The 12,362-nt window shown below is 42.7% G+C and overlaps 1 protein-coding gene across 1 annotated transcript; it reads left to right on the top strand.

Moving 5' to 3' along the window:
• The first annotated feature begins 4,203 nt into the window (after positions 1 to 4,203).
• LOC109210946 lies at positions 4,204 to 4,599 on the top strand. Its single transcript, XM_019374429.1, has one exon. It carries the CDS (start codon positions 4,204 to 4,206, stop codon positions 4,597 to 4,599), a length of 396 nt encoding a protein of 131 aa, XP_019229974.1.
• Positions 4,600 to 12,362: the final 7,763 nt, after the last annotated feature.

Genomic DNA, 12,362 nt, shown 5'->3' with positions numbered 1-12,362 from the left:
GGGATTCCAGGAGGTCATGGGTCGTATGCTGCGGTTCATGGACTCTATGACGCAGGAAGATTTATTTCCAGCGGGCCCTGCCACATCTCAAGCGGGAGGGGGAGCACATACCCCTACCGCTCAGGCTCCAGGGCACGCCGCTGCTGTTTATCAGACCCCAGGTGCACTATCTGCGGGCGGGGCCCAGCCAGTTGCAGCGGCTGTGCCAAAGTCTGTACCAGTCATGACCGTTGATAAGTAGAAACGGCCGGATAGATGGACTAGACTTCGCCACCCTAACTTTGGCGGTGAGCGGTCAGAGGACCCCCAGGATTTCATTGACCGGTGCAAGGATAGGCTATGAAACATGGGGATATCCAACGGGGTGGACTTCAACACCTTTTAGCTTGAGGGAAAGGCCCGCAGATGGTGGTAGGCTTACCTTCTTAGCATGCCAACAGGTTCACCTCCCTTGACTTGGGATCAGTTTACACATCTGTTCTTGGAGAAGTACATACCACATTCGGAGAGAGAGGAGCTTCGGGGTTAGTTTGAGAGACTCCGTCAGGGTCGTATGTATGTGATCGACTATGAGGCGAGATTCACTAACTTGCCTAGCCATGTAGCTATTATACTCACCACAGATGAATAGAGGGTGCAGAGGTTCATTGCAGGCCTACACCCTGAGATTCAAGTTTCTATGGCCCGTGAGACAGAGATGGGGACTCCCTTTCATCAGGTTGTGGATATAGCTCGGAGGATCGAGCGTATTCGCAACCGCAACGGAGAGTTTGCATCGAGGGACAAATGGACCCAATAGTTTAGAGGGTTCAGTGTCACCCCACCTGGGGGTAGAGGTTAGTTCATGAGGCATCAGTCTAGCAAGCCCATGCAGTCAACACCACCGCCTGCTCGGAGTGCTCTAAAAGGACCCTACCTCAGTGCCATTCTATAGAGTATTTACCGCCTGCCTGCTATTCAGGGTTCCTCTAGTGGGTATTCAAGACATCAGGGCCATACTTCATGTCAGCAGCCCACTGCTCCGAGGGGTTGTTACGAGTGCAGGGATATTCGACATGTGAAGAGGTTTTGTCCCAGACATCGGGGCAAGGCCGAGCAGCAGGACCATCGGCCCATGATTACCGCACCAGCTACCACAACGCCCGCCTGCCCGGCCATAGGCGGAGGGCAGGTGGGTAGGGGTCGCCCAAGAGGTGGAGGCCAGTCAGGTGGCGCTCCAGCTAGATTCTATGCTATCCCCGACCGGACAGAGGCAATCGCCTCCGATGCAGTGATCACATGTACTATTTCTGTCTGCCATAGGGATGCCTCGGTGTTATTTGATCCAGAGTCTACTTACTCCTATGTTTCTTCTCTATTTGCTCCTTATCTGGATATACCTCGCGAGTCCTTGGGCATTCCTATATATGTGTCCACGCCAGTAGGTGATTATGTTGTTGTGGATCGGGTCTATCGATCCTGTGTGGTGACTTTCTGTGGATATGAGACTAGAGCGGATTTCTATTACTCGATATGGTTGATTTCGAGGTTATCTTGGGCATGGACTGGTTGTCCCCGGACCATGCCATTCTTGATTGCTATGCCAAGATTGTTACCTTGGTGATGCCTGAGTTGCCCAAATTAGAATGGAGGGGTTCGTTTGTCGATACTTCCAACCAAGTTATTTCTTTCTTGAAGGCTCGACATATGGTCGAGAAGGGTTGTTTGGCCTACTTTGCCTTTGTTCGGGATAATACTACAGAGACTCCCGCGTTAGATTCAGCGCTGGTGGTACGAGAGTTTTCCAATGTATATCCTGCTGATCTACTATGTATGATGCCGGATCTGGATATCGATTTCGGCATTCATTTGGTGCCAGGCGCCCAGCCCATTTCTACTCCGCCTTATCATATGGCTCCCAAGGAGTTGAGAGAGTTAAAGGAGCAGCTTCATGAGTTGCTTAAGAAGGGGTTCATTACACCAAGTGTGCCGCCTTGGGGCACAACGATGTTATTTGTGAAGAAGAAGGATGAGAGTATGCGGGCGTGCATTGATTACTGCTAATCGAACAAAGTCACCATCAAGAATAAGTACCTGTTGCCACACATTGATGATTTGTTTGACCAATTGCAGGGTGCCAGGATGTTCTCTAAGATCGACTTGAGATCTGAGTATCATCAACAGAAGATTCGTGCTTCGGATATTCCGAAGATGGCTTTCCGGACTAGATATGGACACTATGAGTTTTTAGTGAGGTCATTCGGCTTGACAAACGCCCTGGCGGCAATTATGGATTTGATGAATTTGTTCAGGCCGTATCTTCAATCGTTTGTCATTGTCTTCATTGATGACATATTGATCTACTTGCATAGTATGGAGGAGCACGAGCGGCATTTGCGGTTAGTGCTTCAGACCTTGCGGGAACAGAAGCTTTATGCTAAGTTCTCCAAGTGCGAGTTCTGGTTGGATTCCATATCTTTCTTAGGGCATGTTGTATCAGGTGACGGTATTAAGGTGGATCCCAGGAAGATTGAGGCAGTCCAGGGTTGGCCTCGTCCTACCACAGTGACCGAGATTAGGAGCTTCTTGGGGTTAGCAGGTTATTCTCGTCGGTTCGTGGAGGGCTTCTCTCTATTGCAGCGCCCTTGACTAGATTGACCCAGAAGGGTGCTCCGTTCAGATGGTCCGATGATTATGAGGTGAGCTTTCAGAATCTCAAGTCCGCTTTGACTACAGCACCAATGTTAGTGTTGCCCTCCGGTTTAGGGATGTATACCATGTATTGCGACGCTTCACGCGTTGGCTTGGGTTGTGTATTGATGCAGTAGGGACGAGTTATTGCATATGCTTCACGTCAGCTGAAGCCCCACAAGAATAATTACCCTGTACATGATTTTCAGTTAGCCGCGATAGTTCATGTTCTCAAAATCTGGAGGTATTATCTCTATGGGGTTTCCTGTGAGGTTTACACCGATCATCACAGCTTGCAGCATTTATTTAAGCAGAGGGACCTTAATTTGAGGCAACACAAGTGGCTTGAGTTACTGAAGGACTATGATGTTACCATCATATACCATCCGGGCAATGTGAATATGGTTGCGGATGCCTTAAGCAGAAAGGCCGATAGTATGGGTAGTTTGGCATTCATTTCGGCAAAGGAGAGGCCATTGGCTTTGGACATTCAGTTCTTAGCTAGCAGACTTGTGAGGTTGGATATTTTCAGAGCCCAGTCGAGTTCTTTCATATGTTGTAGCTCAGTCTTCATTACTTGAGCGGATCAAAGCTCGTCAGTATGATGATCTGTACTTGTTGGTCCTTAGAGAGACGGTACTACAGGGTAGTGCCAAGGAGGTTACCTATGTGCTCCTAATGTTGATGGCTTGAGGGAGAAAATTCTAGAGGAGGCGCACAATTCTCGGTATTCTATTCATCCAGGTCTACGAAGATGTATCGCAATCTGAGGAAGCATTATTGGTGGCGGCGGATAAAAAAGGACATAGTTGAGTATGTAGCGAGATGTCTAAATTTCTAACAGGTTAAGTATGAGAACCAGAGTCCAGGTGGCCCACTCCAGCAGATGGTTATACCATAGTGGAAGTGGGAGCGCATCACTATGGACTTCATAGTTGGGTTGCCGCGGACGTTGAGGAAGTTTGATGCCGTTTGGGCCATTGTCGACAGGCACCAAGTCGGCACACTTTATTCCGGTGGTGACTACTTACTCTTCAGAAAGGTTGGCCCAAATTTACATTCAAGGGATTGTCCGGTTGCATGGTGTGCCTGTTTCTATCATATCAGATAGAGGCACTCAGTTCACTTCTCATTTCTGGAGAGCAGTACAAAGCGAGTTGGGTACCCGAGTATAGCTCAACACAACCTTTCATCCGCAGACAGATGGGCAGTCGGAGTGGATAGTTCAAATTCTAGAGCATATGCTCAGAGCATGTGTCATTGACTTTGGAGGGCAGTGGGATAGATTCTTGCCCTTGGACGAGTTTGCTTACAACAAAAATTATCAGTCCAGTACCGAGATGGCTCCATTTGAGGCTTCATATGGTCTGCGATGTCGTTCGCCAATTGGATGGTTTGAGCCTGACAAGGCTAAGTTATATGGCACTGATTTAGTGAAGGATGCCTTGGAGTAGGTAAAGTTGATTAAGAAGTGGCTTCGCACAGCACAGTCCAGACAAAAGAGTTATGCGGATCAGAAGTGATTTATCATTTATGGTGGGCGAGAAGGTTCCTTTGAAAGTCTCGCTGATGAATGGCATCATGAGGTTCGGGAAGAAGGGCAAGCTGAGCCCAAGGTTTGTTTGCCCATTTGAGGTGCTGAGGCGAGCTAGGAAGGTTGCTTATAAGCTTGGTTTGCCTCCTAGTCTATCGGGAGTTCATCCAGTCTTCCACATGTCTATGCTCCGTAGGTACCTTGCCGACAGCTCGCATGATTTAGATTACAGCACTGTTCAGCTAGATGAGAGTCTGGGTTACGAGGAGGAGCCTGTTGTTATTGTTGACAGGCAGGTTCGCTTTGAGGTACAAGAATATTTCTGCGGTAAAGGTCCAGTTGAGGGTTCAACCAATCGAGGAAGCGACTTGGGAGGCCGAGGAGGACATGAGTAGCAGATATCCGCACTTATCCAGTGCTCCAGGTATGATTCTAGACTCGTTTGAGGACGAATGTTTATTTAAGAGGTGGAGAATGTAACGACCCGACCGGTTGTTTTGCTTACTAGATCCCTGTTCCCCTAATTAAGACTCCTCGTATCTTCTTTTACTATTTTATGACTTGGAGGGATGGTTGGTTTATGTTTGGAAGGGTTCGGGTTGAAATCAGAACACTTAGTTCCTTAATAATGGCCTAGGGTGGCCAAGTTTGACTTGAGTCAACATTTTGAGTAAACAACCTTGGAACCGGAATTTGAAGGTTCCAATAGGTTCATATGATGATTTTGGACGTGGGCGTGTGTTCGCATCGGGTTGCGGGAGCGTTCGTTGCTTAGTGTGGAAAGTTGGTTCATTGAAGGTTTTTTAGTTCTTTAAATTTTGTTTGGAGTAGACTTTGGTGTTATCGAGGTCCGTTTGGGATTCTGAGCCTGGGATAGTTCTGTATGGTTATTTATGACTTGTACGCAAAATTTGGTATCATTTCGAGTAATCTAAGTATGATTCGATACGTAAGGAGCTAATTGAAAAGTTTGAAGTTCATAAGCTGATTCAAGTTGGTTTTGGTGTATGATTCTTGATATCGATGTTGTTTTACATGTTTCGAAGGTTTGAGCAGGACCGTATTATGTTTATGGGTTTGTTGGTGCGATTTGTTGGGGTCCCGGGTGGCTTGGGTGAATTTCTGATCACCCGGAGCTAAGTCTGAAAATCTAATGTTGCTTGTTCTGGTTTCCTTCTTCGCGGACGCGTCCACGTTCGCGGAGAAGGAGTTGGGGGACTGGGAATTTTTCCCTTCGCGTTCTCGTTCATCGGGCCGCGTTCACAAAGGTCAAGGACTGGTAGCCTTCACATTTGTGTATACGGGCCCGCGTTCGCGTAGAATAAAGGACCTGGGGGAAGGGGGTCAGCTACGTTTCCTCTTCGTGTTCGCGAATGGCTGACTGCGTTCGCAAAGCTCAGGCTGGGCAAGCCTTCACGATTGCGAGACAGCCCTCGCGTTCACGAAGAAGGAGTTCACTGCCTGGGCCAGTTATGCCTTCACGAGCGTGAGTCTTCTTACGCGATCGCGAAGAAGAGATCACTAGGAAGACTTGATTTTTAATACGGGACTTAGAATCTTTTCTCTCATTTCCCACTTGGTCTTGGGCGATTTTGAGAGCATTTTGTGGGGAATTTTCATCATCATCAAGAGGTAAGTGATCCCTATCAATTCTTGAGTTAAATACGTGGATTATGGGTAGATTTAATGTAAGATTAAGGGAGAAATTATGAGCTTTTGTAGGAACCTAGGGTTTGGTAAAAATAAGATTTGACCGCAAAATTGATTATGTAATTGGGAATAAATTATATATTTGAGTTCTTGAGGTTATGGGTAAAATTTATATTCAAATATTTCCTGAAGCAGGGCACATGGGCCCAGAGGTAAAATTTTAGGAATCTTCCAAATTGGGTTGGTTAATTACTCTAATAGCTAAATTATGAACTTTGGAGAATATATTTATTAGTTTATACGACTTTTGGTTAGTTTTGAAGTCCTCGGCATCGTTTGAGGAGTTCTAGTGAGGTTGAAGAGCCGGATCGAGGACTTGGAACCGATGTAAGTCTCTTGTCTAAACTTGTAAGAGGGAATGTATCCCCTTAGGTGTATTGATTATTGTGTGCTACTTGTTATGGGGAGCTACGTACACACGAGGTGACGAGAGTCCATACGTAGCTATATTCATGACATGTCCGGATAGACTTAGATTCACATCATGCCTTTAATTGTGCTATTTTATGTCTATCCTGTGTATCAATTATCTTGGTTAAGACTGAAATTGAGAATTTTAATTAAATATGTCTCTTACTTTAGAAAGATTGGGAAATATTTGATAAACTATAGATCTGCGTCTTCTCGTCTCGCATGTGTTTCCGCAAGCAAGGTAATTTTCTCTACTCTTATGGGATCGGGCCGTTTGCCTCAGCAATGAAATAAGTTACTCTTATGGGATCGGGACGTTCGCCTCGGCAGGATGGTAACACTACTCTTATGGGATTGCCGTTCACCTCGGCAGGTTGGTAACACTATTCTTATTTGATCGGGCCGTTCGCCTCGGCAACTTTGTGCTTAATAATTTTAATTGTATTTGGTTTGGTAACAATTGAGTTAGCGCCTTCAAGGCCGATTATGACATGTTTAGTGATTTGATATAGACTCATGTGTGGAATTACTGTAGTTACTTTTATTTGTTTCGTTGATACTTGTTATACACTCACCATGTCTACTTTATGCATTTGTATTACTATTATACCTATAGTAGGTGTCAACTCGACCCCTCCTCACTACTTCTTCGAGGTTAGACTAGATGCTTACTGGGTACGCGTTGTTTCTGTACTCACACTACACTTCTGCACTGGATGTGCAGGTACTGAGATAGGTACTACCAGTGGTCACGTGGGCGCATAAACGATCTTCTACGGAGACTTAGTGGTGAGCTCTTTGCCTTGATATGATCTACAACACCAGAGTCTCCCTCTACCTTGTTTATTATTTCTGTCTATTACCTTTCAGACAATAGTTGTGCTAGTTTTGTGTATTTTTTAGATTGCTCATGCACTTGTTGCACCGGATTTTGGGGACTTTTAGCATTTACATACTATTCTGCTTATCATTTTTGTCACTACAGTGGATGTATTTATCATGCTGGTACTTGTTGAGAAAAGAGTAGGTACGGTTGCATGAGATCTTACTTATTTCGTTCTTTTAAAAAGGAAACTTTTGTTTTAAATGTTAAAAAGGGTTAATTACACTGTAGGTTCACTTGTGGGCTTGCCTAACAGCGGCGTAAGGTGCCATTACGACCTATTATGGATTTTGGGTCGTGACATTAACAGTTACAGAATTTAAATTCTAATGAGCAACTCAACTTGTCTCATGGCTTACCAAAAACAAAAGTAATTAAAAGTTGATCACATAGATAAAGAAATGAAACACTTAAATATCATTCGAAAGGGGACAGATGTTGTAGCTGGGGTGTCAATGGATATTTAAAAACTGCAAAACTAACCGAATCGTACCGTACTGAACCGATTTTCAGATTTCTTTTAATAAAACCGTACATTTTTATACAAATCTATAACTGTACCGATAATTAGGGTAGATTTTTTATTTATGAAATAAATCGAAAAATAACGAACCGTACCGACTGAATTTACATGTGAAAATATTTATATATTAAGTTTAAAAATAAAAAAGCATAAATTTTTTCTTGGGCCTTGGAATGAGTAAAATGGTTATGTCAAAACCCGAAATTCCCACCCTCGGGACCGTGATGGCCCTAAAATTTTACTTGCTAGGCAAGTCAACGTTAGATAATTATTAACCTTTTTTAAAAATTCAAATCAAATGTAAACCAATAAGCTGAATAGTCTGAAATGGAGTGAATAAACTAATAAACGACGAAATCCAAATACAATCCCAGAACTGGTGTCACGAATACACGAGCATCTAGAGTGCTACAAACAATAGTCTGAACAAAAACATAACTGTTTGAATCAAAATAAACAGCTAAGATTATATATGAGAGGACTTCAGGACTGCGAACACCGTGCAACTAAACCTCAAGTCCCCGATAGTAGTCAAATCCGGGCGACCTCATTGAACGCTGCCGGGACCAACTCCGGTATCTGCACAAGAAGTGCAGAGTGTAGTATGAGTACAACTGACCCTATGTACTCTGTAAGTGTCGAGCCTAACCTCGACGAAGTAGTGACGAGACTAAATCGGTCTACTTACAATAACCTGTAAGCAGTAATAATAATAATAACAGGAAAGAAAACATGAAATGAAAGAATAACAGTTAATTTATGACAATGAACTCAAACATCACTATTAGAAAGCCCAAAATAAAAAACTCCGTAAGCTCATATAAAAATGCTGAAACTAATACAACAACAACAACAAGTACAACACACACAATCCGTTGCGGTGCGCAACCCGATCCCACCATATCATCATTAATTAATATCACAATCCTACCTTATTCCACTATATCATCATTTATCAATATCAATTATTAAAAATATAAAACATTGCGGCGCGCAACCCGATCCACCATATCATTATTTACCAATATCATAATCCTTCCTCATTCCACAATTTCAATTGTCCTTCAATTCCTATTGCAGCGTGCAACCCAATCCACAAACAATTTCAATAAACATAAACAATCCAATAACTCAATTTACGAGAATTTCTACAATCAAAGGGTATGAGTGCAAGGCAATAAAGTAACCACGTATCAATCAAGGAATGCAACAGATATTACAAAAATAACAGGACAAGTAAAGCACGTGACAATTAAGGTATGCAAGTAAAACAGTTAAGGCAAGTAGCAAATAAGCACGGAGTCATGGAAGGGACGAACAATTCAATGTGAGAATAATTAAATGACAAATAAAAAATTACAACGTAGAAAGCGATTAAAACATGTAACAGTTAAGGCATGGAATGAGATAATTCATGAAATACGAGAAAACATGGAAACAAATATTTTGACGGCGTATATACACTCGTCACCTTGCATATATGCTATTTTCTCAATAATCCACATAAAACATAGTTTACAAGTTCCTAATTCCCTAAAGTCAAGGTTAGATCCAGCACTTACCTCGCTCTGCAATCAAATCAAAGCTCAACCGGGGCCTTTCCTCTAAAACTCGCCTCCAACCAATCAAATCTAACCAAATACAGTTCAAACAATTAAAATAAGCTTTAGAAACTACCCACGAGTGTAAATGATTCCATCTTTAGTGATTTTGAAAACAATCAACAAAAGTCAACCCCGGGCTCGCTTGGTCAAAACCCGAGATTCGGCCCCCGAGCCCGATTATGTGTTAGTTTCGGAGTCCTTAATTTGAGGTGTTGATGGAAATGGAGGAAAACGAGTTAAAATCTACTAACATATGAAGTTGGGATGAAATTTCTCTTCAAAATCGCCTCTAGGCCGAGCTCAAACTTGAAAATGGTGAAAAATGGGTTAAATCCCGATTATTAGAAGTTTTATGTTACAACCCATATTCACGTACGTTATTTTATTCCCTAAGTTAGTCAACGTAAATCAAGAAGAGATTATCTTTAAGATGATAAGAAGTTAATCCTATTGGTCTTAAATGATACAAAGGTGTATAAGGGTGGTTAACAAGTATTAGAAGTTAAACGAATCAAGGATGTTGTCATCCGTATTTTCGGGTAAAACTAGAGGTGCTTAATACACTCAATAGGTCGTGTTTTAAGGTATTTGAATCATATAATATCCGTATCATAAGTCTTGAGGTCAAACGAGTTATGAAACAAAAGTCGACAAAAGTTGTCGCAACTTACGTTCATAATTTTACTTAAACTTTACGTTAGATGTTACTAAGCTTTTATCCTAATTTACTTTGAATTATGGGGTGATCTACCCACCAAATTGAATATCTATTACTCTAGTTTCCAACGCATTTAACCGTTAATCGATACGATATTGGAGTAGAGAGATACTTGCGTTTTCGCGAGACTGCGCCAAGCACCTCTCTATGGGCCCCACATAGTCGGTTTAAGAGATATGGATATATATAATATGCCTAGAACCCGTTTTAAGTCATTACTTTATCAGAATATTTAGACCTTAGAACCCTAGAAACACCCTCTCAAGGTTCTCTCAAGATTCAAGACCCAAACAAAGGGCAAACAACACAAATCAAGTGTCGGGAATCCCGTGGCGCTAGTAAGTTTCTTGTTCTTCTTGTTGTTGCTCATTTTTGTGTTGTTCCAACTCGTGTGGGAGGTTTTTTTAAGGGGTTTATGTTCTGTAAATACTCCCTCAAGTTTTTAATATCAACCCTAGGTGATTTCAAGCCTTCTAAAGTGATTTTAGTACCGAAAAATCCTAATTGATTGCTAGTTTCGCTTCCTTGTTGTTGTGGCAGCATTGAAGGGATATTTCGTGGAAAATTAAGATCAAATTGGAGTTTTTCTTTCTGTCTAAAGGTAAGTAACCTCTTATTCTACATGTATTTAAGATTATCCAAGTTGCGGCTAAGTCATTGAAGCTAGAACTTGTGAAATATATATCGAAAGGCTTGGTAGTAATGTTGTCGGTTGGTGGACCATTTTGGGAGGCTCAATATGATTATTATTGATGTTGTTTAGGCTGTTTGGTGATTGTTTTGACTTGTATGAAGTCATATATATAGGGGAGGTGCTGTCTGTTTCATCGTAAAATAGGTTGTGGTCGATACATAATAGTTATGACGCTTAAATGATAACGATAGTGTCGTTTCTCTTATTGTAGACTAAGGAGTCGTGACATTTGCATAAGCTTGAGGTTGGGCAGTATATACAAGGTATGTGAGGCTATCCCTTTCCTTCTTTTTCACGACTCCGATTGTACATAATGTAATGAACGAGCTTCCAAAGATACTCTACTCTTAGAAGCTAGCAGTACTTACATTGTTTCCCCTCTTATGGAACGATTGATGTTGATGTTGCTTCTTTTATTCTTATGTTACCAATGTTGTTGGTACTTCCTGATTCTTAGAAGGTTCATAGTGAAGAGTTAGTCCTAATAATGTGTACAGAGGATACCGACCTTACGTCACTCCGAAAGGTTTATAACGTGATTCCATGAGTCGAGCATGCATTATATATATGTATCTATTTTACTCTACCGAGCCGCGCAATAGTCGTCCGGGTACGGCACCTATTGTGCAACCACTGATCAGTTGGGTTTTACCGAGCTCCACGTGGTCGGGTACGATTCTAGCGAGCCTTATGATGGCTGGGTACGTTTTTACCGAGTCCTCTTTGATGATGAGGATGCCCACAGAGGCGTGTGTTTTGAACGTTTATGTATATATATGTCTGTATCATGCATTTCATGTCTGTAACCCACAGAGGTACCCAAATGTTACAGGTTGTATATTCTCTATCCTTATTCACATTAGTATTCATACTTATGCTTTTCTGCTTTTCATACTCAGTACTTTATTCGTACTGACGTCCTTTTTATTTGTGGACGCTGCATGTCGTGCTGCAGGTCCTGATAGACAGGTAGACGCAGCTCCCCCACCACAGTAGGCTGCCAAGTTCAGCGGTTATTGGTGAGATCCCTTCTCCGGACTTGCCGTGGTCTTGGTATGCATTTTTGTTATAGACATTATGGGTATGTCGGGGCCTTGTTCCGGCTATGTTGCAGCACTTATGTCCCTTTAGAGGCTCATAGACAGATGTCGACTCATGTATAGTTTGGTATGCCTTGTCGGCTGATTTTTGTTGTATAGTCTTTCATGGCAGCATGGTAACTCATACCTTATATATAGTTTCCTGACTATCTGGTTATTCCATGTAAAGTATGTTCATGCCATTATCTTTCATTGTTGGTTGTTCATGATCCATATCTACCATTCATATTGATCTCGTCGGTCCTTAAGGATAATAAGGAAGGTTAGATAAAATGTGTGTTGGTGCTCGGCAAGTATGTCCCGGGTGCTAGTCATGACCATCCAGTTTGGGTCGTGACATTTTAAAGATTGGGCGTCAGGTGTTCATCATGTTCGCGAGACCCTTGACGCGATCGCAAAGCAGCAGCGGACAAAGGCCTTCGCGTGCGCAAAGCCTTACGCCCACCTGCCTTCGCGTTCGCGGTCCTGATGTCGCATTCGCGTAGAGTAATGGCTAAACTCCCTTCCTAGGCCCC

The sequence above is a fragment of the Nicotiana attenuata genome, unplaced genomic scaffold (genome assembly GCF_001879085.1).
Source record: "Nicotiana attenuata strain UT unplaced genomic scaffold, NIATTr2, whole genome shotgun sequence".
NCBI lineage: Eukaryota > Viridiplantae > Streptophyta > Magnoliopsida > Solanales > Solanaceae > Nicotiana > Nicotiana attenuata.
This window is presented reverse-complemented; position numbering and strand designations above follow the sequence as displayed.